Source organism: Symphalangus syndactylus, chromosome 4, assembly GCF_028878055.3.
Source record: "Symphalangus syndactylus isolate Jambi chromosome 4, NHGRI_mSymSyn1-v2.1_pri, whole genome shotgun sequence".
Taxonomy (NCBI): domain Eukaryota; kingdom Metazoa; phylum Chordata; class Mammalia; order Primates; family Hylobatidae; genus Symphalangus; species Symphalangus syndactylus.
In genome coordinates, this window is record NC_072426.2 from 121,308,971 (window position 1) to 121,332,405 (window position 23,435).

Consider the following 23,435-nt stretch of genomic DNA (forward strand, 5'->3'; position numbering starts at 1 on the left):
GGCCTAATTCGTGTCTTCCTTTGCTGTGCTGTAGCTGCAGGTGCTGAAATTTGGAGGTTTTATTTTTAAGTCAGAATGTTGATAGTCCATGTAACTTTAAAGCCCTACCATGAAAAGATGACTTCCCAAAATAAAGACGTGTCTGAATTTCGTAGTAGCTTTTCCACTGCTTAAGACTTAAAAACAATTAAGTCTTGCATCAGTCATTTTTGGTTTTTAGTTTAACTGGTTTTTGTTGTTAAAGATTTTCTTACTTGATGCCATTGTTGTAATTTATTATTTGCTATTCATAAATTGGCTGTGTCTCAATATCTAAATAAGGTAAGGACCTCACGGGCTCTCTCCATAAGTTTGAGACCGTTTACATTGGTAAGTCACTGATTTCAAACAGGCCTGGCTTTGCATCCACGTTCTTTTTCTTACAACCTTGAAGATCTTTTATATAAGTGATTTAAGCAAACCAAGGCTTAGCAAGATTATCTGTAAAAGGGGAGTAAGAACATCTGCCCCTCTGGGCCGGGGTGAGGTTTCCAGATACCACATGTAATAAAACCCAATCACTGCTCCCCTGAGAGCTCCAGGCAGCCACCTGCTGGGATTTTCCTTTCCTCTGAGAATGTAATTTAATATTCTTAGTTTAACTTGACCCCGACTTCCTGGTTCATCAGTTACATAATCTCCTCACTGACTAGCTCAGAGAGAGAACCTTTCTAGCCTTGGAGAAGCTCTAGATGTTGACCTGAAGTTGTGTTGTTTTTAGCAGTTACTGTATTTATTCCCGGAGGACTCAGCTGGGGCTCCTCTCCTAGCCTCTTGCTTTGGGGATCTGCTTTGTCACAGCCTCTGAGAATAGACCTTGGCTATCACATGATCAAAGCACGGGGAACCTACTGAGACCCAACCACATTTATAACTTATTCTGAGCCGTATACCCAGGTAGCTCACCCATTACAACAAGTAACCCATAAATCTCTTTGTAAGTAATTGGTGGATTTTTCTGAGTGGAGTATCTGTGTCCCTTTAGAGCTGTGCTTGGCCCTGTTGAAAGATGTTCAGCCTTCACATTGGGTGGCAGCTGGTCGAAACATTCCTGTCAGCAACTCTGCAGGACTGTAACCTTCAGACCTCGAATGCCCCCTAATTTTCTGAAATGAAGTTACAGATCCTTTTCTGTTCAGCTAGCAAGCTAAAGTTCAGCCCTCTTACCTGATTCCACAGTGATCATCTGGAAGGAAGGTAGGATTCAAGGAGAACTCATTGAGTGGAAGAGCGGTCAGAGATGTAATTCTGCGCCTGTTCTCTTATAGCAAAACCAAGAACTTTTGCTATAAGAGAGTGGACTTTGGGAGTGAACTTTGTCAGATGATTAGATGGTGATGTCCTTTCTTGTTAAAGGAGGAAATCCATGTAGGAGCCTCAGGATCGCACAGGCTGAGGACTGAGTGTTAAACGTGGCAGGCCTTCCTTCATGGGGCTTGAGGGATTTCCTGCAGTGCCCTTCCTCCTCTCCCTGACCACCTACCTCCTGCAAAAGATATTTGCTCTCAGCTGGGCATGGTGGCTCACGCCTGTAATCCCAGCACTTTGGGAGACTGAGGCAGGCAGATCACTTGAGTTCAGGAGTTCAAGACCAGCCTGGCCAACATGGTGAAACCCTATTTCTACTGAAAATACAAAAATTAGCCTGGCATGGTGGTATGCACCTGTAATCCCAGCTACTCGGGAGGCAAAGCACGAGAATTGCTTGAACCTGGAAGGCGGAGGGTGCAATGAGCCAAGATTGCGCCACTGCACTCCAGCCTGAGTGACAGAGCAAGACTCCGTCTCGGGGGAACAACAAAATAAAGATATTTGTTCTCAAAGGTGAACAAGTTACTGCTTTTACGTGCTGGCTTCATGTATTGACTGGCTCCCTACTGCTTGAGAGGTGATCTTGTACAGTTGAAGAGGGCTGCTGCTGCAGGAAAGCGCTGGGTATGTGTGGGTCAGCCCCAGGCACGAACAAGGGAGCCCCGCACCACAAAACCAGTGAAGATGGAGGGGATTCTCCATCCGAATTGCCTTCATCTCCCCCAACCCCCATGTCCCTCCCAGACTTCTTATCTGGTCCATTTAATCCAGGGGTGAGCAAACTGTGGCCCACTGCCACCTGTCTTTATAAAGTTTTATTGGAACATAGCTACACTTAGTTGTTTACGTTTTGTCTATGGCTGCTTCTTGACTGACAGTGATAGCAGAATTGAGGAGTTGCAGAAGGCCTGCCAAGCTTGAAGTATTTACTCTCTGGCCCTTTACAGAATAAGTTTGCTGATCTCGAGCTAATCAGTAATCAAAACAAGTCTGTTTGGAAGGGCCCACCTTTCTTAAAACCCAGCTTCAGGAAGTGCAGTTAACCACTGTGGTGATAGATGGAGAGTGCAAGTGATTTTAAGTGTAAGTTTCACACATCTTTTCTTGTCATTAAACCAACCAGACATTTTCCCTACGGGTTTTGGATGCCCTCAAATGTTTTTTTATGATTTCAGAAGGCTTTTAGTGTTTCAGTGACTGAAAAACCTATGTGGGGTTGTTCTTTTTATAATGTATCATTTAAAATAAATGTTCATTTTGGAATAGTTTAAGGTACGCAGAAAAGTTGGAAAGATACTACAGAGCTTCCGTAGACCCTTCACTTCCCCACTTCACTTCCCGCCCCCACTCCACCTCTGGCTCTTAGCATCTTACAGGACTGTGGTCCTTTGTTAAAAACTAATGAAATTAGTGTTGATACAGTACTGTTAACTAAACCAAACAGTGTTGATACAGTACTGTTAACTAAACCAAACTGTGGTCCTTTGTTAAAAACTAATGAAATTAGTGTTGATACAGTACTGTTAACTAAACCACAGACTTCGTATGGACTTCACCAGTCTTTCCAATAATGTTCTTTCTCTGTTCCAAGCTCAAATCCAGGATGCTATGTTTCTATAAGCAACTTTAGATTTTTTAAATGATGACATCTACTTAATATAGTCATACTTTTTTCCCTTTGCATAGCTGATTTGCTGTCTTTTGGTAAATTAAATGGTTAGTGATGATATAACCCTAGAAATCAGAGGTAAGATCTGACCCAGAAGTATGTAATAGTAGTGAGGGCTTCCTTTATTGACTGCTTACTATGCTTCAGTGCTTTACGCCTATCATCTCATTTAAACCCCACAGTGACCCAGCCGATGAGTCATGACTCTCTTCACGTTAGCTGAGGGAGTTTAGGTTGCTCAGCCAAGTTTCAGTTGTGGATGACGCTAAGTGCAGGCTAATGATGGCAACTGTGGGCCAGCCTCTGGGGGGCACTCGTAAGTCATTCGCTTCCTCCTCAGCATAGCCTCTAGTTACTGACAAAAAGAGGAACAAGCCTAGGGGAGGAAGAAACTGCAAGCTGGCACTCAGCCAGCAATGGCAGTGCCAGCTCTGGCACCCAGGTCTCTCTGCAGAATGGCAGAGTCTTAGGCATTTGTAATTTCCATGCGTAGAATCCTTCAATGGCCTTTCTTTGCCTTTAGGTTATGATCGTGCCTCCTGAATATCCCGGTACTTGCATCTCTCTCACCATTCTTTCCATATTCCGTTCTAGTCACTGAAAAGGACTTGAGGGTCTGAGATCTGTGCTATCTTGTCAAAACAGGGTTCACTAGAAACATGACTTTGAGTAAGTTGCTTTCACCTTTCTGGGATGGTCTTCTCATATGTCATGTGGAATAATAAGGTGGTTGGGAATAAGTGAACTAGTGCCTGCATGTTGCGTCTAGCACAGGGCTAGATTGCACAGTTGTGCCTCGCGTGAGCCTGGGTGTGGGGAGGTGATGACGATGTTGACTGTGGTAGCATCAGCTTCAGCATTAGCTCCACACAGATGCTGCCTCCTCCAGGAAGCCCTCCTGGCTATCCCCATGGTTATTAGGTGTTCCCTCCACTCTTCCTCTGAGGGACCCTGGGCAGATCTCTACATGGCTCTCAGTGCCTGTATTATGGTTATTAATTGGGCATTCTCCACTCACTTGGCTGGAGAGCAGGTGGTGTCACAGGAAGTCCTCAGACCATAAATGATGAGCCAGTGGGTCTACTCTGAACCTTCCTGATGGGCAGCAAAGGCCTCCTCCCCCAACTCCATGGGTTATGGCGACTTGCATGTCACAGGCCTTTGTTTCTCTGCACTGCTGTTGTCCCTCGGTGTGCTCATGTGGAGCTAAACAATGTGCTTGCGTGTGGAGTTCTCCCTCTCCTGGCACTTAAGGAATAACTGGCATTTATTTGAACAGAGATTTTCCCATAATATACAGATCTACAATATTTCCTTCTGTCGTTATTAACATTTTCAAACACTCTTGCCCAGGACAGCTGTTTTAGACTTATGCTGTATGTTTCCCAGACTGGCATGAAAGATCATTTCACTAATGTGTTAGCTTCTGCTCAGAGACCTGGCAAATGAGAGTTTAGCATCTTTCATTGCAGTGCAAACTTCTGATTTGATCTCGTATTGTATAACCGTAGTGAAATATCTTGGTATTTGGGGGATTTAGTCACTTCAAATAAGCATTCATTTCTTTTCTTAATGCGTATTCTCCTCACTCTACCCTTTTGAATTTAGATTGCACTCAGTGCTTATACAGGCTGGAATCAGGGGCTTGTATCTCTAGTGCTGCCCAAAGCCTGACCTGTCTATATTATGCAAGAAATGTTTGTTAGATGCAGGAGTTCTGTGGTGATCGGTGCAGCTGGTGTCGAGTTTCAACAGTTAAGGCCCCTGCTCCCTTCCCCCTTTCTGAAATGTTTGTGATCTGCCACTGCCAGAATGTTTTTAATATGCGTGGAGCGTAGAGTCTGGTACTGGAGGCGATTGGATCACAGTTTGAATCAGAAGCAGCATGGACTGCTGATCTGTTCCATTTTCTAAAAATACACTTTGTAAAGTAACCACATATACAGCACTGTCATAATTTCACGTTTTGGGGTTTGGCCCCACTGCTGCACGTGAACGCTACAAGGTCTTTCCCCGAAATTCAGGCCCGTGTTTCCAAGCAAGAGTGTTGACTCTTTTTAAAAAAGAGAGTTTCCTCATCCTTTACACAAATGCATATTCTTTCCTTGCTTACTGTCTTCCCAGCTCTTCCACCCACCCCACCTAAACACAAGAAATGCCTCTGTGGCCTCAGGACAGTCAGGTAGGCTTTCAATCTATGCATTTTCAGGAACGTGCTTCCAAGTTAGCAATTTGAAATCTTCATGTGCTTTTAGTGAAACACTCTTGTTTCTATTTGTCCCCTTTCTTTGAGAAAGAGGGAGGGTGACGTTGGCCTTCCATACTGAAAATGGAGAGGAATCCTGTTGTAGGAGAAGCCTTTTGCAGCGTAGTGTGTTAAGTTGGGAAGATAGCGAACAGATATTAGTAGTTCTGCATATTTCTGTCTTGGTAAATGTGGTTTCTGAGCTTTTTAGGAACAGTTGACTTGTTCCTCCATTTTCGCAAACTGCAATTTGGCTTTCAGGAAACTTGTGGCACTTAGGTACTTTTTTGTACTTGGTCAGTAGCTTGGCATTAAACAGAATTGGTGGTTTGTGCTCATGCCAGTCTTACTAATCAAAAATCCGTAGTTAAGGGACAACAAGAAAAAAAGGCAATAAATAGATTTTTTAAATGTTTAAATTTGGGAAATGGTAGGAAAGGACTCTCAAAATATTTCATTATGTTCTAGCACATAATGAGCTTTTAATTATTATTTCACTAATCACCTTTGATCTTTTTCCCAAAGGTGTTCTTTGGGAAAAAGCTGGGGCTCTCCCCTGAACCACATAGTACAAAAAAATGACGTGGTGTTTTAGTTCTCCCAGGGATGATTGTCAAGAACTGTGAAGAGTCTGAAATTGTACCCTGCTTGCGAGCTACCAAATTAGCCTACCATCGTTTCTGGGATGCTGGCAGAAGGCATGTGACTCGTGGTCAGAGCCAACAGCCTCTACTAATCACAGCAATGACAGTATCAGTGTTTTCTTGTGCCAGTTCCCTGAGTTCCAGTTCCTACAAGGTGATGCAGCTTGGGCCAGGTCACACCTACATGCCTCAAGAGAGAAACCTGGAGCTTAGAAAACCCAGATCTTTTATGATGGGTAAAGCCCACTCTTTGAGAGGGAGAGAGAGAGGAGAGAGATACATGCCTTAGGGCTCAGTTCTGTCTTGGGGCCCAGGTTGAGGAAAAGTTGTTCGTCCTTTGCTTATGGGCTGCCATTCTAAAATGCCTCGTGTTCCTTCAAAATGTTTTAAATAAAATAAGGGAAAGAGAATATCAGAAATTCTCTTTTAAAACTAATACTTTCCTCTACCGTTTTTTAAGAAAATGTAGGTATTACATTTTAAATAATATTTTAAAAATCTTTTGATTCTTATTAAAAAGGTACCCAAAGTTTGGAAGGTAGGAGATGGTTACATAACGAAGCTCACGTTTACATTTTTTTTTTTTGGCCTTCCAAAAAATATGGACAGTTTGCTTTTGGGAGACACTGTGAAATGTGGCATCATCTGACGTGTACTGCCTTTAGATGTGAACCCATTACATGACTTAAGTATATTTACTCACTTGCCTCACCTTATCCTTCCTGGCCGACAAGCCTCTGAAAAGTTTCCTCTATCCAAGCAGCTACTCTGCTGGTTCCCAAACCTTGTTTGGCTGCACAGGTCTCCTTCTTTCACAGGCTTCCAGTTGTCCACACATCTTATTGCCTCATCTCCATAGAGACTGTCTCCAGCCTTGCGCGTTGCCCCGTCTTGTGAATATTCCAGCTCACAGTGTGTCTGCCCTTGTGTAGTTCTGAAATCAAAGGAGTTACCTAGTAGAGGCTTCTGAGACACACCCAGGAAATCACATGCAGAAACTTAAGTCTACATGGGAAGTCTGGGAGGTAATCTTGGTGAACCGGTTAGTGCTAGATCACATAGCGCATGTGTTAAACAGCAACAGAAAGATCACAAAAAAAACAAAAAAGATGAATGTGGAGAACTTGACCCTGGACAAGGACTGCTGATTCTGTGTTCCTGTTTTGGGATGAGATGGAGAAAGCCACGGTGTGGGACAGGCAGGCCCTTCTGTTTTGTGTCTGTCATTACAGTGGTTCTTTCACTTTCTAAAAACCGAGGGGTATTTTCCCTTTACACACACGCACGCACATGCACATGCACACCAAAACACGGAGGACTGCTGATTCTGTGTTCCTGTTTTGGGATGAGATGGAGAAAGCCAGGGTGCGGGACAGGCAGGCCTTTCTGTTTTGTATCTGTCATTACATTGGTTCTTTCACTTTCTAAAAACCGAGGGGTATTTTCCCTAAACATACACACCCACCCATCTACGGGTGTTTTCACGGAGGTTTTCTTTTTTTTTTTTTAAAGAAAGATGTGAAGATTAAGCAGACAATACCTATAAAATTTATGCTCTTTATTTTTCAAGGGCCACATAAGTATAGTCACATAGTTACTTTATCTTCTTCCTGTAATTGTCCTCCCTCTAGGCAGATGGATGGCAGTCATTGACGATTTATGACTCTGAAGAGCTGATGGGGGGTGTGGCAAAACATCTCATCTTCCTCCATCGACACCCTCCAAGCACCTTGAATAATTGCTGGGAGATAACTTGGCAATTGTTTGGCCAACTGCGGCCTTAATTCCCTGCCAGGGCTTCACTCACACCTACCTATCCTTTCCCTTCCTGATTAGTAAGACAACATTCAGCGTTCCTTTTCTGCTAAAAAAACGGAGTGACTTTTGTGACTGGTGATACGGATCCACTTTAAGATTTATAAGGTATCTTCCCTTGGGATAAAATAGATTTTATGACTCCCAGATGAATGGCTGGATAGGGGAATTGTAAATAAGCTCTTCAAAGACTAATTTTTTTTTAAATGACCCCCTTTTTTTCCTGACCAAAGCATAGAAAAGCTTCTGTGTATTAAATACCTACCAAGTCAATTATGCACCAGATTTGTAAAATCCAGTTTTGGTTTTAGAGCTTTCTAATTTGGTTGCTCAGATGTTGGCTGATGGCTCCATGTCCCCACCACTCTGCCTGGCTTCGTGAGATCTGGAAAAAGAGTTAAAGATCTTCCTGTGGAGGCAAGAGAAATACTTGAAGCCATCAGAGAACAACCAGTATCAACGTGCCCTTTCACTTACTGGTGTCGCAGGCCTTCAGGGAAGGTGTATGGGTTAGAGAGGCCACAGGAGGAGTATTGGGGGAGGTGGAACTGGAGCTGAGCCAAGGGAGGGCAAGATTAGAGCAGGGCGGGAGCTTGAGAGGAAAGGCAAAGCTTGAAGCAGAGGTGGGCGTGCCAGGAAGCAGAGCTGTGGCAGACAGGGGAGGCTGCCAGGGCGGGGTGGCTCCTGGTAGGCCGGCAGGTGGAGGAGCATTGTATATGGGGAGACAGGTGGGTAAACTTGGCCCTAGGTTGCTGAGTGTCGCCGTGTTGGAGGATTGCACCTAGGGGCTGGCCAGGAGACCATGCTGGTACTGAAGAACACTGTGCTAGTTCTCCGGCAGGGGAAACAATCTAAGAGCATGCTGAGGAGTGCGGAAGCCTCGGGAAACTGCTCGTGGAAACTGGTGTACTGGTTTAGCAGAAGACGGGGGATCTGAGGTGAAGAGCACCTGGGTGCCGCAGACAGGGAACACGTGCGTGTTCAAAATGTCACTGAATGAAACGAGACACTTCTCAAGGGAATGTCATAAAGCATAATCGCCTCCAGTTCTGAGGTCACTGAAGAGTAATTCAGATTAACACGCATCAACTATTTGAACTCTCCCTCTGTGCTTAGAGGCCATTCCAGGTGTCTGTTCACTGACCTGTTTACATTAACTTTAAAAAAAATGGAAATATTAAGAAATGCTCTGGTTACCAAAAGTTTTTGCTGTTCATTGGTTTCTAAGTCTTTGGCCCTCTCTAGAGGAAGCCTGAATCCAGTGGCATTTTCTTCTGAATTGCCACACGTGTAGGAGCAGGTGAAAGATCTTTAAATGTTTAACTGATCTTTTGCAGCTGCCGATCATGTGCCTGATGCCAGATCCCTGTGGTTTTCCTTACAATTAGAAAAAGTGAATACCTTGAATGTCCCACTACTCCTTTGATCAATTAGATTCTGGTTTTCTAATTAGTGAACTCATAGGGTGCTAGTAGGTTGGACAGATCGGAGAACCTGGAGAAGGACAGTAAGGCAGCTTGAGTTTGGGGTTGTGGCTGGTTTCTGGGTTGTTGGTATCAGTAGTTGGGGCTGCAGCCCCGGCAGGATGCAGAGAGGACTCTGTCCCTACTGGTCAGGCGTGATAGGGGAATTAGCAACCTAGTTATCTGGGATTGGGATGTCGTGCATTTGGTGTTCTGTGGCCTTTCTGCTATTAATCCTGTCCTTCAAACTCCTACCCTTAGCCCATGCCAGACCCGATCGTCTATGGTCCAGTGGCTTAACCCACAGTCTCCAACCACAACAAGCTCCAACCCAGCTGTGACACCTCTTTCACCCGGGTCGTCCCCTTTCCCCTTTTCTCCTCCTGCTACTGTAGCGGACAAGCCACCTGAAAGGTACGTGGTTTGGAGTGGAATGTGGAATACAGTGGGGGCTTGATGAACCTGAGCAGGTTCTTGTGTTCTCTGCTGGCAAAAGCTTGCCCAGATACCCCCAGCATCCCGGACTTCATGGACAGCACTTACCACCTTGTATCAGGGCCGTGCCTCACCCAGTTCAGTAGCAACGACGTTCTTTGGAGAATTTGCCTTACGTGAGACCTGCTTGAGCTTACTCTGTCTTGTGGTGCTGGTTGTGCATTTATGAAGAAGTTCTTATTTTGGAAGAACTTCTTGCTCATGAGTATAAAGCACATTCTTTGTTTTAAAGGTAGGCAGGCTGGCACTGGAAACATTTGCTTCCATGGCATCCAATGGCCAAGTCCATAGAGGAACAGAGCTGCTGGCCTCCAGCAGGCTCTTCCACCTGTAGTGGCTCAGGTGCTTCTTCCTGTCAGTGGCTTCCCCCACATCAGTGAGGCGAGGCGTTTCCTTTGGATTTGATTAGACTGGCTAAAAGCATGGTTTCCATCCTTTCCACGCACGGACACAGAGGTTGCTTTAACAAATGGTGAGAAGCTGGGCCTGGTGTGCCTTTCTTGGGGTGGAGGCAGGGTGTAAATACAGAAGACTCAGGCAAAAGCAACAAGCCCCTTCCAGAGCGGTGGCCACCCGGGGTGGATCTGGGCCGGTGGCTTCTCACCTGTGGAGTGTGGATGTGCCGCCTCCCTCTGCCGGCTGGCCGTGTGTCTCCAGGTGCATGTGCTTTTCCTAATAGACCAACTGAAGTGCTTGGAGATAAACATGTCCTGTGGTTCTAACAGTGCTGAATGGTAGGAAAGGGCATCCCACCAGGTAGGGAGGAGAGTTAGGGGAAGTGGTTCAGTGACAGCTCCTCAGAGAGGCTCCCTGAGGAAAGGCTTGAATTTGAAACCCATCATTTACTTGAAAATCAAATACTGTTCTTAGCCTGATGTTCACTTCCACGTTAATTTCTTTTTCGGGAGGAGTTGCCCTACTGGTGACATCAGTGAGATTTGGGGAAGGGGGGTTGGGGGGTGAGGTTTCTCTCTGTTTTCCACATTTTCATTGGTGTCTTTTGTATTCTCTTTCTTTTCAGCATCAGCAGTCGGAAGGCTCGAGCCGTGTATCCGTGTGAAGCAGAACACAGCTCGGAATTATCTTTTGAAATAGGAGCAATTTTTGAGGATGGTAAGTGTTAGTGGGAGCTTCATCTATTAATCCTGTCTGCAGGATTAATAAGTCTGCAGCACGGAGTGAGCAGTCAGCGATGGTGCTGTTGTCGGGAGGGCGAGTCTCCCCCTTGATGCTTTGGACTGGATTAAACTGCTGTGTTCGGCTCCCAGACCCCAATGCCAGGGGCCTGTCATTGATGGCTGGAATGCCACTGTGCTCTCCTCTTGATTACTCTCCGACCCATCTCATCTTGTGGGTCTTCATTCAGGTCATCTCTCTCTAGACGGGAAGAAGCTAGTGTCACTTGGACTTAGGAAATATTTCTGATTTGCACACTTTATTTTCTTTGTTCTCCCAGAGTTGCTAACCAAGTCCTTTAAATGCTTCAGGTTTACCAACTCTGAGTCAACAGAGGATACTACTGTCCTTAAACATTTTTGATTTCTATTTCTCTTACCATTTTTGTGCTTTACATTTTTGCTGATTTGAACAGTGTGTGAGTCTCCAGATTCGGGTATTGACTTTGCATACTGAAACAAGGGTGTAGCTTTTGAGGATTTAATATTCATACACAAGCGTTTAGGAGCTATGCCTGGTTAAATATTTCAAAAAGTTCTCTTACGGCTCAGTGTCTTTTTTCTCCTGCTCTTTCTTCCCTCCCCAGTTCTGCTCATTATGAAATGCATTGGTTGCTGTGGAAACTGTGATGTCGTGTGTGGGTGGAGCTCCTCAGAAGAGTTCCAGGGAAGCAGTAGGAACCTTAGATGCTTGGAATGGAATGGTTGATTATCCAGAATGTTTGGGATATGTGGAATGTGTCAACACGAGGCACAGTGGTGTACTGTCAGTAATGCAGCATTTGCTGACGATTGTTTTTTAGAAAGCAAGTTGCCTCATTTAGAATAGATTTCTATATGCGTGTGATATGTACTCTTCAGAGACAGAGACTCCTGGTAGTGTCAGAAAACAAACAACAACAACAAAACCCCACATGGAACAGAATTAGACTTTGTGGAGAAATTTTGTTCTTGGAATAGAAGCAAGATCATTCCTCCATCACCATAACATACATGCAGTTTTGCCAAGAGAATGTGGAACGTAGCTGCCCTGCCCCAGGCCTGTCTCATGTCAGCACACCATATGGCTGAAGGGGAGGCTGCGGTGGTAGTATTGAAACGCACTCATTTGAGAAATGTGATGAATTTTTACTTTGTGTGACTGGATTTGTTTAGAAGACTCTGAACTCCCTCCTGCAGTATGGTTTGTGAGATAGTTACCTTGGTAGAAGGTGTATCTACTAGGATACCTTAGGCTGCAGGTAACAAAATTTGACACAACTGGTTGAATCAATCATGAAGATGGATTAAAATCAGGTGCAGTGGTGCACACCTGTTGTGCCAGCTACTGCAGAGGCTGAGGCAGGAGGATCACTTGTGCCCAGGAGTTCGAGGCCAGCCTGGATAACACAGTGAGACCCCATCTCAAAAAAAAAAAAAAAAAAAAAAAAAAAAGGGTTGGGGGGGATTAGTTTACACAATAGTAAGTTTGGAAGTAGGGAGCTCTAATTTTAATTCATAGTCTCAAAGATGTTATCAAAGACCAAAGTATTTCCATCTCTCTGCGGAACTGCTCTCTGCTGGTGGACCTGGGCCTCTGTCTGGTTTCGCTGGCGGGAGCGAGATGGCTGCCACAGTTCCATGTATCATGGCCACACTCTGGCGGAAGGAGGTGTCTCATCCTTGTGTTCCTTTGAGAATGAGAAAACTTTTCCAGGAATTTCTTCCTAGTTTACCCATCCTCACATCCCAGTATGCAGAACGGAGTCACATGCTTACCCTAAATCCATCATTTGCAAGGATTTAGACCAATCAGAATCACACAGGGTATAGGATACCTGCTGTGGGCACACAGCCATGTGAATGAGGGTCAGTGCCTAAAGCCAGTGCAGATCTGCCAGTTGGATAAAAGGGGACAGGCTGGTAGGCGTCTGACCCAGGAGACTTATGTTCTCCACGTCTAAAGTCCCGAGATGACTTGGAGTCTTCCTAAAAAGAAAGTGTGCATGTACACACGTACACATACATAGTCACACATTTGTACATGTGTACAGACATGTGCACACAAATACCAGTGTCTCCGTGTGTTTTGGAGGGGGAGAGCCACTGACTGCAGGCAACGTGGATTCTGAACTCTGCAGTTATTTTGCCTGGGCCCACACCATGGCTTTCTTATCTTCCGTGTGACCCGGGATAGGCTCCTTTAGGAATCTGTGCAGCTGATTCTTCATCCTAAGCGGCAGGGATGGCCACAACATTGATGTTGTGTCAAGATAGCATTGGGGCTACTAGAAAAAGAGGGTTCTGGGTTGCTATAGACGTATGGGGGAGAGGCTGCTGACCACAATGCCACACTGGGTACATCGTAGTGTGCCACAGACGAGGCTACGTTTTGAGCCAGTTTGTGTCTCCCTCAGGTTCTTGCTCTGCAGTGCTGGTATCCAGCTCTGTCAGGACTTTGCTGGCCAGGGCACCCCGGGTGTCTCAGGAGCTCCTCATTCTGTCCCTCCCCTAAGGCTGGCTACTTGGAAAATACCTTGTGGATGTGTTGACACCCTCTCCCTACCCAGGGATGTGAGCGTCTGATTTAATGTGAGCTACTTGTCTTGTAGGTGCTGCCCTGATTCTTTTGTAGCAGGGCAGATATCAGTGGAAGGTGTTCAGAATCAACAGCATTAGGCTTGCTGCTTAATAGGGACACTTCTTCAAAGGGTACAGTAAGTTTAAAGCCCTTAAGCAGGGTTTATCTGTGTGTGTGTTTGCACCTTACATCTTCTGTGCATAGTTGATCTCTTAGCTAGTTAAAAGCAGGTGCTTGCCCAGAACACATCTAGTGAAGCCCTTCCTTAAATGGCTATGGGGTCTTCCTGTCTGACAACTGACACTGAGAAGACAGACTGGCAGGTCATCTGACCACAGCTTCTGTGGAGCCAGGCAGTGCTCCAAGTGGCCACTCTAGACAGCTCAGCCCACAGGAGTACTGCTGGGAATGCTCCCTTTCCGCAGACCAGAAATACTTAGTGCCCTGGAATGCCCAAGACATTTTTCCTGTGTTCACTTACCCATTTGGAGTCTTCCAGCCTCCATAGATGCTCTTGCAGTGCAATTCCTTTTTGTACCTCATACAGGCAACAAAGGAAATCGGTTTATGCCACCCAGTGGCCTTTGGAGAAAACAAACTCAAGGTCAGAGTGACCCCTGGGTGGCCTCGTCAGTAGTTATGCAGTTTGGGATGTGTGCAGCTGTGAGATATCCTGACCTGGAGTGTGGTTGGCACAGGGGTCTTTAGCAATTGTGTAGTTCCATGACTGTCCTTGTTCTTTGCTCTTACTGGGTGGGCCTGGACTTAGGTTATGAGTTCCAATTCTAGGTGGAAGATGTGTTTCTCTAGTAGACTCACTAATGCCTAGCTGTTTCTCTGGGGCAATGCCTCCCAACCCCCCGCCCCCCGACCCTCGGGAGAGGGCTGTGTTTGTACGGTCTCAGGGCACGGACGTTCCTGTGATGGCCAGAGGGACCTTTCCCTTTTCTCTGGGCCTGGGGAATCCTGGAAATAGGTTTTGCTGGTGACCACCAGCCAGTCCTGCTGTCTTTCCAGACAGGTGCGCTCCAGTCAGATGGGCAGTGGTTGCCTCCCCAGGGGCAGGGTTGTGAGGGGTGCTGAGGCAGGTGGTTTCCAGGAGTGACCCCACGTGGCGGCAGCAGCAGCAGCGGGGCTACTTTCCTGGCTGTCCCAGGCTCTTTGTCAACATCCACATGTAGATGTGGGGGAGCAGGTGTGGCCCAAATTAATCCTTAAAAGCCCCTGGTGATTAAACTTTAAAGGTCTCAGATAGACACAGAATAATCCCTGGAAAACAATTTGGCATTATCTTGGAAAGTTGATCACATATAGATCCCATAGCCCAGTGATGTGGTTGCCAGATAGATTCCTAGCACAGGGGAATCTGAGGAAAAAATATTGAGTGAAAACATAAGTTCCAGATGACTATGCGCTGCTGACTTATGTGCTTCTGGTTAAGCTCACACATATGCAAAATAAATAGGGTATTATTAGGGATATGTGCATGTGTGACAAAACTGAATTTTACCCGTAGCCATGGTAAGATAATGAGAAACACAACATTCAAGCTACTGGTCGCCTCGGGGTGGGAGCTAGGACAGAGCCCAGGCCGCAGCCTCCCTGTGGGTCCTGTGGCAGTTGTGAAGTTGACTGTGGGTTCGTGGCACTCACCGTGTGATGATGACACTTCAGTGATTTCAGTACTTGTCACATACACTGTCTACGTTATGCTGAAAACTGATTTGGTGGAAGGGACCTGCCTCTCTTTGGTGCTACTTGGGGTCCCCGCCTCACACCTGTCTTGTTCCCTGTTGTGGTCTAAAGGCTGTGAGGACACCGTGGCTGAAGCAGAGTGAGGCTCCTGGACTAAGACCTGCAGGCACAGGGAGGGTGCATGGGAAATGACAGACACTGAGGCTGCCATGTTCTCCACCCGTAAGAATGGAAAAGCAGAGCCCTGTTGTCCGCGTAGACACTGCTCGGGGGAGGAGTGGTGTGGTAAACTAGGGGAGGAGCCCCAGATGGGTATTTTGGGGTTCGATGCTACTGGGAGAGGTCAGATCTTCAGAGAGGGAGGGAGAGCCTGCCAGCCTTATCTGCAGCTGCGAAACCACTTTTCCTGTGCTTGGGGATGCCTTGCTGTTGGTGTCCAGACCTTCTAGCCCACCCTGCCCACCGCTCGGCCAGGTCCACTTCCAAGGCTCTTGGATGTTACAGGATCCCCCTTGGTCGCCTCTGTAAAGCAGTGACATCTCTCTCCCTGCTGGCTTCTGCCTTCCAGGGAGGGGAGGGCTGGGGAGGTGGTGAATGGGGTTGTGGAGGCGTCTCTCTGGTTTGTTGGTTGGGGAGGTGCAGGATTCCCGGCCTGGCCTTGGTTTCCCCAATCAAGCCTCCTTTCACCTCCAGCATTGTAGAAAATCACCTTTTTCCTCCTCTTTTCATCCTGTCTTTTATTAATACCGAGTCTGTGCTTGTGCAAGTGTGTGGTATGTATAGGGTAGGAGGAGAAATAGTGAGCATGTGCAGGTGAGACTATATTTGAGACTAACTTACTGCCTCCTCATAGCAGGTCCTGCAAGCTAAGTGCTAGTAACCCCGTTTACAGGTAACAGCTGAGTGAGGCCCGGGGTTAACTTCCCAGGTGCACCTAGGTAGCCAGGAGTCTCCTCTAGGGCTCTGACTTTAGCCCTGGGCCCCTTGCCACTCAGGCCCCCACATTGTTACAACCCTGAGGGCCTCTTTTGCATAGAATCCAAAGCTTTTACCTGATGGTGGCTGCACACTAGTAGCACTGCCAGCTGGGGTGTTTGGATGAAGTGAGAAGTCTCTAAAAATCCTGGTATGAAGAACAATGTCAGGGTCAAGGTCAGTGAAGGCATGAAGAAAGTGACTTGCTGCCAGATCACTTTGAGAGCACATCTCTGATTTTGCTTATTCATTCATTACGCAGATAATCATGTGTCTGACATGGTGCTAGGTGCTGGGTCTCATGTTATGTATGTTACATGCTCTCATAGTCTGGACTAGAAGAGAATGTCTCAGTGTGTCTTTCCTATATATACACGTATGCATGTACACACGCACACATGTAGGGTGCGTAACTGGGAGCCCCAACCTAGTCTGGAGCCAGGAGAGGAGTCCCGGAAGTGGGGGGATGCTGAAGCTCCTCGTTGAAGCACGAGTAGGTGCTGTCCAGGCATAAAGGCAGGGAAGAGCATTCAGGCCCAAGGGAACAGCTCCACGGAGGCCTTGAAGCCAGAAGCTTGTTGAATGTAAGGGAAGTGCAGGCGGTTAGGGGAATGCAGACAGCCAGAATGTGTTCCTGTTCATCCACGGGAGGGAAGAACAAACAGTTACCTTGTTGCAAAGGACAATTAGAATTGGATTGTCTGTGTCTTCCAAACTGTGGGCAGCTATACCCTAGAGGACCATGAACTCAATTCGCTGAGTTGCAATTAGCATTCAAAGAATAATACTTTTCTACACAAATCCATGGGGAAAAAAATAATAGAATACAGAAAGGAAGGCATTGCGTTCGCACAGTGAGGGTAAGAGTATTGCTTCATGAAACTTGTGTGTGTTACGATGTGTATGCCTGTACTTGGTTTTTGATATGAAATTATTCTTCTGGGTTGTTATCAGAAGCCACCTTCCGAGTTGGTCTGCTGGAGTAGCCCATGCCTCACCTTTCCTTTATGCCATGGCTGCCACACCTGCACCTGACCATGGTTGGCGGTTTGAGCTGGGGCCTGCCCGCAGCTGGGGGGTTATGAAATGCTTCTGTATTGCATTTCTGAACACTGGTGAGGAATGCTTGGACCTGTGTCCTTTGCTGTCCAGGCTGCAGTTTTCTCGTTAAGTATCACGTGAATATTTATGAACAGTCCATTGTGCCAGGCACCGTGCCCAGATGTATAAGGCTCAGGCTGCCTTCAGGAGTTCCCCATCCAGTGTGGGAGTCAGACCAGACTCTCAGAGGAGGAGGCATCCAATCAGGTCTCTAAACAGGAGGAATTACCTGGTGAAGAGGTGGGGGGAAGGCATTCCAGGCAGAAGCCACTGCGCTTGCAAAGGCCTGGAGTTGCAGTTGGGATTTCTCCGGATGATTCACTGCAGCTGACATGCATGATGTGCCAATGGAGTGTGAAGGGCTCCTGGAGGGACGACTGGGAGCCAGGTGCCCAGGGGCCTGTGTTACAGACCAGTAAGAAGCTTGAGTTTGAGGCTGGGAGTGGTGGCTCATGCTTGTAATCCCAGCACTTTGGGGGGCCAAGGCGAGTGGATCACCTGAGGTCAGGAGTTTAAGAGCAGGCTGGCCAATGTGGTGAAACCCCATCTCTACTAAAAATACAAAAATTAGCCAGGCATGGTGGTGCGTGCCTGTAATCCCAGCTACTCAGGAGACCGAGGCGGGAGAATTGCTTGAACCCGGGAGGCAGAGACTGCAGTGAGCTGAGATAGCGCCACTGCACTCCAGCCTGGGCGACACAGCGAGACTCCCTCTCAGGAAGAAAAAAACAACACAACAAAAACAAAAACGCAATAAGCTTGAGTTTGACTTTAAGCCGGGGAGTGATGTGATCAGCTCTGTATTCTAGAGAGTTCACTGAGCATGTTTGTGCACAGTGGATTGGAAGGGGCCGGACTCTGGGAACTAGGACACTAGTTAGGAGGCTGCTTTGGGATTGTGTAGATGAGGATTGTGGTGGCCAGTGCAGGGAGGCAGAGCCTGTCAATGACCCTGGTGCAGACTTTGTGACCCAACATCCCAGAAGTGGCCCCTGTTCTCTACTGGCCACTCCCTGGTTGAGCTTTTAAGTGAACACCCAGGAGGCAAGTACTTGGGGGCATTTTGTAAAAGTGATTTTTCTCTTCCTTTTCAGTACAAACCTCCAGGGAACCTGGCTGGCTAGAAGGGACTCTGAACGGCAAGAGGGGGCTGATTCCACAGAACTACGTCAAGCTGCTGTAGCTCCTGGCCTGAGAGCCCCTGCTGACCCTGGCACCCAGGGACCTGCCTGGGGGCAGAGAGCTGTCTGCCTTCTCCGAGGCTCTGGGCTGCACCCACAGGTACCTCCACCCTTGGGAGTTACCATCATCACAATCAGCCTTGGGGGCGGGCGAGGGGTGGGCAGAGATGGGACGCACCGCACAGAACTGTGATTGTGGATCAGGAGGGGAATGTCAGGATTCGCAAAATGGACTTTTCATTTGTCAAGTATCGGGACTTGTGATTTTTAATTATCCAGCATATAGAATGAGAGGGAGGGCAGCCTTCTGCCACCTGTGTCACCTCCACTGGCAGTCACGCCACCAGAGCCACCCTGGCTCCCTCTCCTCCCTGAGCACCTGCTGCTGCGATTTTAAAGGGAACTGTACTACTCACAGTGATAGGTTTGCAGAGTGCGTGCTTGGCTGTGGCAGCCTAGCTTGGAGAGGCTGCTGCTGGTGCAGGGGAGATGGTCTCAAGCCAGAGGGAAGCAGAGATGCGCTTCTCAAGCCTGCCTTTCCTAGATGGCCACCTGCGGGACCCCACACTCACTGCACTGGCAGCGTACACTGGCGTATTTGTAACAGGCTTCTCGGTGCTCCTCACCCGTGTGCTGTTTTCCAAACACCATCTTTTTGCCTCAAGGCCTCTCTGTAAATGAAATAAACTGTAATTTACTATTTGATTTGTCTGTCCTAATGTGGGGAAGCGGTCGTGGAAGTCATTGCCCCATCTTGATTTATGAATTGGTAGCCTACTATGGGGACTCGTCTCTCTCTGCTGTTGGCATGCTCACAGGTGGAATCTGTTAGTGGGGAGCCTGGAGTATTCGGAGTGGGGTATGTTCCTGGGGGCAGCGGCAGCCTCTGATGTGTGCAATCCTGGAAGGGAATTCACACCTCCTCCAGTGGCTGCACAGGCCTCTCTACCCTGGTGTCTGCAGGACCTGCAGCAGGGCTGGGGCTTTGGCCCTGGGTGGTTTGTGTGAGCCGTCTCGGTGCCCTGGGACCAGCCCTCCTACCAGCACCATTGTACACCCCTCTCCCACAGCACCCAGCATGCCTCTGCCTTCCAGGCCTCCGTGCTAATCTCTCCATCTGGATTAATTTCAGCGTGGAGGGAGGAGAGGGAGGCAGAGCAGACCTTCCCAGAGGAGCCTTCACCCTTGACCCTGCCCCGCCCCGTGATGATGGCCACCCCCAGCATGGGCAAGCCTTGCTCTGATGCTTCCTCATTCTCCTGCACCTCCAAGCCACAGGTGCAACAACCTCTTGGGGAAGAGGGGACTTGCCTTGGAATGTGGGGCTTAGTTTTAGTGGCCCCAGGATTCTGAAGCCAGCCCCATGCCCCAGAGGCTGCTCTGGGGCAGGCGTGTCTTTCCAAGCATCCCCATGGGAGGTTCCTGGACCTGTCAGACTTTTCTCAAGCATTTATCAAAGGACGGATGTGTCTGTTGCCTCATCCCCAGATGAACTGACTCAAGAGCTTGCCAGTTAACAGCTTGGAAGTCACCTCATGTGGATCACGTGAGGGTGTGGAGTTTGGGAGTTGTATGTGTATGGGGAAATGTGCTTCTTGAAAAGTGTCCGTATTGTAAATAAAAATAAGGACAATTTCGATGCAACATAATTTAAAATAATCACGGGCCCAGTGAAGAGCATTGAGACCGCAGAGGAGCCCAGGGCCACCTTACCACAAGCGGGTCTGAGGCCTGGGCAGGGGCTGGCTTGGCCCTAGGGCTGGGGCAGCAGCATAACCTTCAGTAGCCTGTTTTCTGAGTTGTCATTGCCGCCCCGACTCATTGCTTGGGATGTAGAAGGGAAACCTGACTCGTGAGAAGAGGTTGCTGGCATGTTCCACTTCTGTGAGAGCCCCTCTGCAGGAAAAGGCAAACCTGTGGGCAGCTAGAGCAGACTCAGGTTAGTGTTGGGAGTGGCTTCCTGGCAGAGTCCTAATTGGTATATCCCCAGGGGCCATTAAAAATCTCCCTGCACCAGGCCTTGACTGATTTGTTTGCTTGCCGGAGATTCCTATTGTTAACAGTGAGATGCACCCAACCAGCCATTCCCCTCAAAGTGCTTTTACCACCACTTAAAGAAATCACCACCAAGTCTGGCTATCTGTGTGACCTTGGGCAAGAATGGTCACCCCCAAGATTCTGTTCCAGCCTCCTAAAAATAAAATGATACTGAGAGGTTTGGGGTTGAAATGACCTAATAGAAGCAGCACGCCCAGTATGTGGGGAGGGCTTGGCTAACAGGAACTGCTGTTTCCATTTTTCTTACTCCTATGAATAAGAATAGCAGTATCTTACATCTTTCTTATCAGGGACCTCTGTGTTCCTTCAGATGATGGGGTGACAAGTAGTGAAGTTCCACAGCTGTGCCCTGTGGAAGCTCCTGTAGCCTTAAGAGCTGAAGACCCTGCCTGTGACACTCTGGGGAAGAGTGAGGTAGTGCCAGAGGGGAGCAGGGGTGTTTCTGTCTGAGAATGTGACACATGCACCGCAGTGTGGCCAGGACTGCCAAGGCCTCTGGTCAGGGAGCTTACCCCTGGATATGGGCCAGGGTGTACTGAGGAATGGGATCAGGAGGTGTTTTTCTTACTTTGGTGGATCATCTTCCTTCCCCTAGAAGAGGAGTGGAATATGTTTTGCTGTTTTAGCCGGATGGGTGTGGCTGCTCTGCTGAGGCTGCCTGGCCTTCCCTCAGCCCCACCTTGCTCAGCTCCTGCAGCACCAACTGTGGCTGCCTAGACCAGGTCCATAGCCTGTGTTCATTCAGAGGCAGTATGGTGGTTTGGGGCAAGAAAGAGCACTCGGGCTATGTGTTTCTTGTTGGCACTGGGGCTGCAGGGCTTGCATCTGACGGTGCCACCCACAGGGCCTTCCCTGGTATTCCCTTTGCCTATAAAGGAGATGCCAGGTGAAAACATAGCCAGAGGACTTGTAAGGGCTGCAACCCCACTCTCCTTCCTTTGTAGAAGCAGCCATACCTGCAGTTGGGGGTATGGAAGGGAAAAGCAATGGGTGTCCATGCCAGAGATGGATGTCTAACTCATTCTTTCCTTACAGTGACTGCACAAGCCAGGAGATATTAGCCCACTTTATGGATGAGAAAATGGAAAAGAGCACTTGCTCAGGTTCAATAAGCTAGTCACATGTTCTTTCTGCTGTGCCATCTTGTCCTCAGGGCCATGCTGTTATGAGTTGAATTGTTTCCCACTCCCCAAATTCATATGTTGAAGTCCTTAACCCCCAGTCCCTCAGAATGTGATGTCATCCGGAAAGAGAATCTTTGCAGATGTTGCCAGTTAAGCTGAGCACAGTAGGGTTGGCCTTAATCCGATATGACTGATGTCCTTAAAACAAGGGGAAATTTGGACACTGAGACAGACTCGCATAGAAGAAAGATGACATGAAGAGAAACAGGGAGAAGACAGCCATCTACAAGCCAAAGGGAGAGGCCTGGAATAGACCCTTCTCTCTCAGCCCTCACTGAAGGAACCCTGTTGACGCCTCCATCTTGGACTTCCAGCCTCCAGAACTGGGATAAAATGCATTCCTGTTTAAGGTGCCCAGTTTGTGTCCTTTTTCTACAGTAGCTCTACGAACGTAATACAGTGGTGAAAAGTACGTGTCGCATTACAAACAAGCTGTTTTGAAATCCTACTTTTGCTATTTTATATCTTGGTGACCTCCGGTAAGTTGACCTTTTTATGGTTCTGTTTGTGTCTGTGAAATGGAAAGAGGAGAAGCAACCTGTGGGATGTGACAGTTACATGAGAGTGAATGTCCTGTGCTGGATGGGCGCATGGTAGGAAGTGGGGTTTAGTAAATGGAGAGGACCGGAGAAGGCAAGGCAGCAGGACACTGTGGTGGTTTCTGTCCCCCTTCTCATCTCTAAATCGCCACCTGCTTCCTGCCAGCATCTCTTCTCCAAAAGCCATTCCGTGCTCTTGTCCTTTGCCAACATTGCTCAGCCTCTGTCCTCCTTCCCAACACCACTCCAGGCTCCTGCTCTCTTGAGCTTGCCTTTGTTCCCATTCACCTCCAGACTGGGCATCTTCTCACCTTCTTAGGGGTTCTCCCTTCCAGTCTCTCAAAGCCAGTTCTGGTTACCCCTTCACTGGCCAGATGTTTTCCATAACTTCTTGAATCTTCTTGAGCCACGTAGCTTTCCTCTGTCCACTCTGAGGATGCTATTCCAGGAGTGTGTCCTCAAACAGCTCTCCCGCTCCTAGTTCTGCAAATGTCTTCTCAGTTGCTTGTCAGCACTCTTCCTCCTTGACTGGCCTGAGCACTAATTTATTGCTACCTCATTTGGGCAGCCCAGCTCATTCTAACACTTAAATGTCTAGCTAAAAGTATCTCAATCTACTGGTTAGAAGAATACCTTGGAAAACACTTTCTATCTGAAGATCAACTTGATTGGAAAGACTTCTATTTTTGGCCCAACAAGAGACCTGCACTTTAAATTTGGGCAGTGAATGCGTGGCAGCTCAGGGCCATGCACTGGTGTCTGGATTTCTTCTTCCTTGTGGAGTTTAGCAACTAAGGAAACACTGCAAGGTGGAGCAGCTCCCATGCTGGGAGCAGCAGGATCAGACCCAGCCAGGCCAATTTTCACAGGTGCTGCTATCCACCCTCCGTCAGGCTGGCTCAGGGCATGGAGATCCATATAAACGGGTTTTTCAGACTAGGGAAAACTTGGAAACCACTGTCTTGGCAACATACGTGCTGCAGCAAAGTATCTGAGTAACTACTAGTGTGGTAGACATTTAAAGATCCTGAGCTTTCACCCCTCCCCAAACCCATGCCCTTTTGTGGAGTCCTTTCAGACTGACTCAGGGCTTGACCTCACAAGTTGCTTTGGCCAGTGGGATAGGAGCAAACTTGATTCAGTCAGAGGCATGGAAAGTGTTATATGCCTTTCCAGGGTCTTCTTTAGAGCCCTGGCTTTGCCATGAAAATAAACCCCGGCTAGCTTGCTGGAGGATGAGAGGCCACATGGAGCAGCGCCACTGCAGACCAGACAGCTGCAGGCTG

The 23,435-nt window shown here is 47.8% G+C and overlaps 1 protein-coding gene and 1 long non-coding RNA gene across 12 annotated transcripts in view; one reads left to right on the forward strand and one right to left on the reverse strand.

Moving 5' to 3' along the window:
• ARHGAP10 (Rho GTPase activating protein 10) overlaps positions 1–19,068 on the forward strand; it is a 364,968-nt gene extending 345,900 nt beyond the window's left edge. For 8 of the 11 annotated variants that reach the window (XM_055276077.2, XM_055276075.2, XM_055276076.2 and 5 more), the window contains 3 exons: positions 9,448–9,600; positions 10,703–10,794; positions 18,282–19,068. In XM_055276077.2, coding sequence (XP_055132052.1) covers positions 9,448–9,600; positions 10,703–10,794; positions 18,282–18,370 — 334 coding nt within the window. In that variant the 3' untranslated portion in view covers positions 18,371–19,068. The remainder of the gene's footprint in view (positions 1–9,447; positions 9,601–10,702; positions 10,795–18,281) is intronic. The other 3 variants (XM_055276078.2, XM_063638253.1, XM_063638257.1) reach the window with 1 other exon arrangement.
• Positions 6,792–10,707, reverse strand: LOC134736499 (uncharacterized). Its single transcript, XR_010120556.1, has 3 exons — positions 9,730–10,707; positions 7,989–8,108; positions 6,792–6,842 (listed from the first exon to the last, which is right to left on the reverse strand). It is a non-coding gene; the product is annotated as an uncharacterized lncRNA (long non-coding RNA).
• Positions 19,069–23,435: the final 4,367 nt, after the last annotated feature.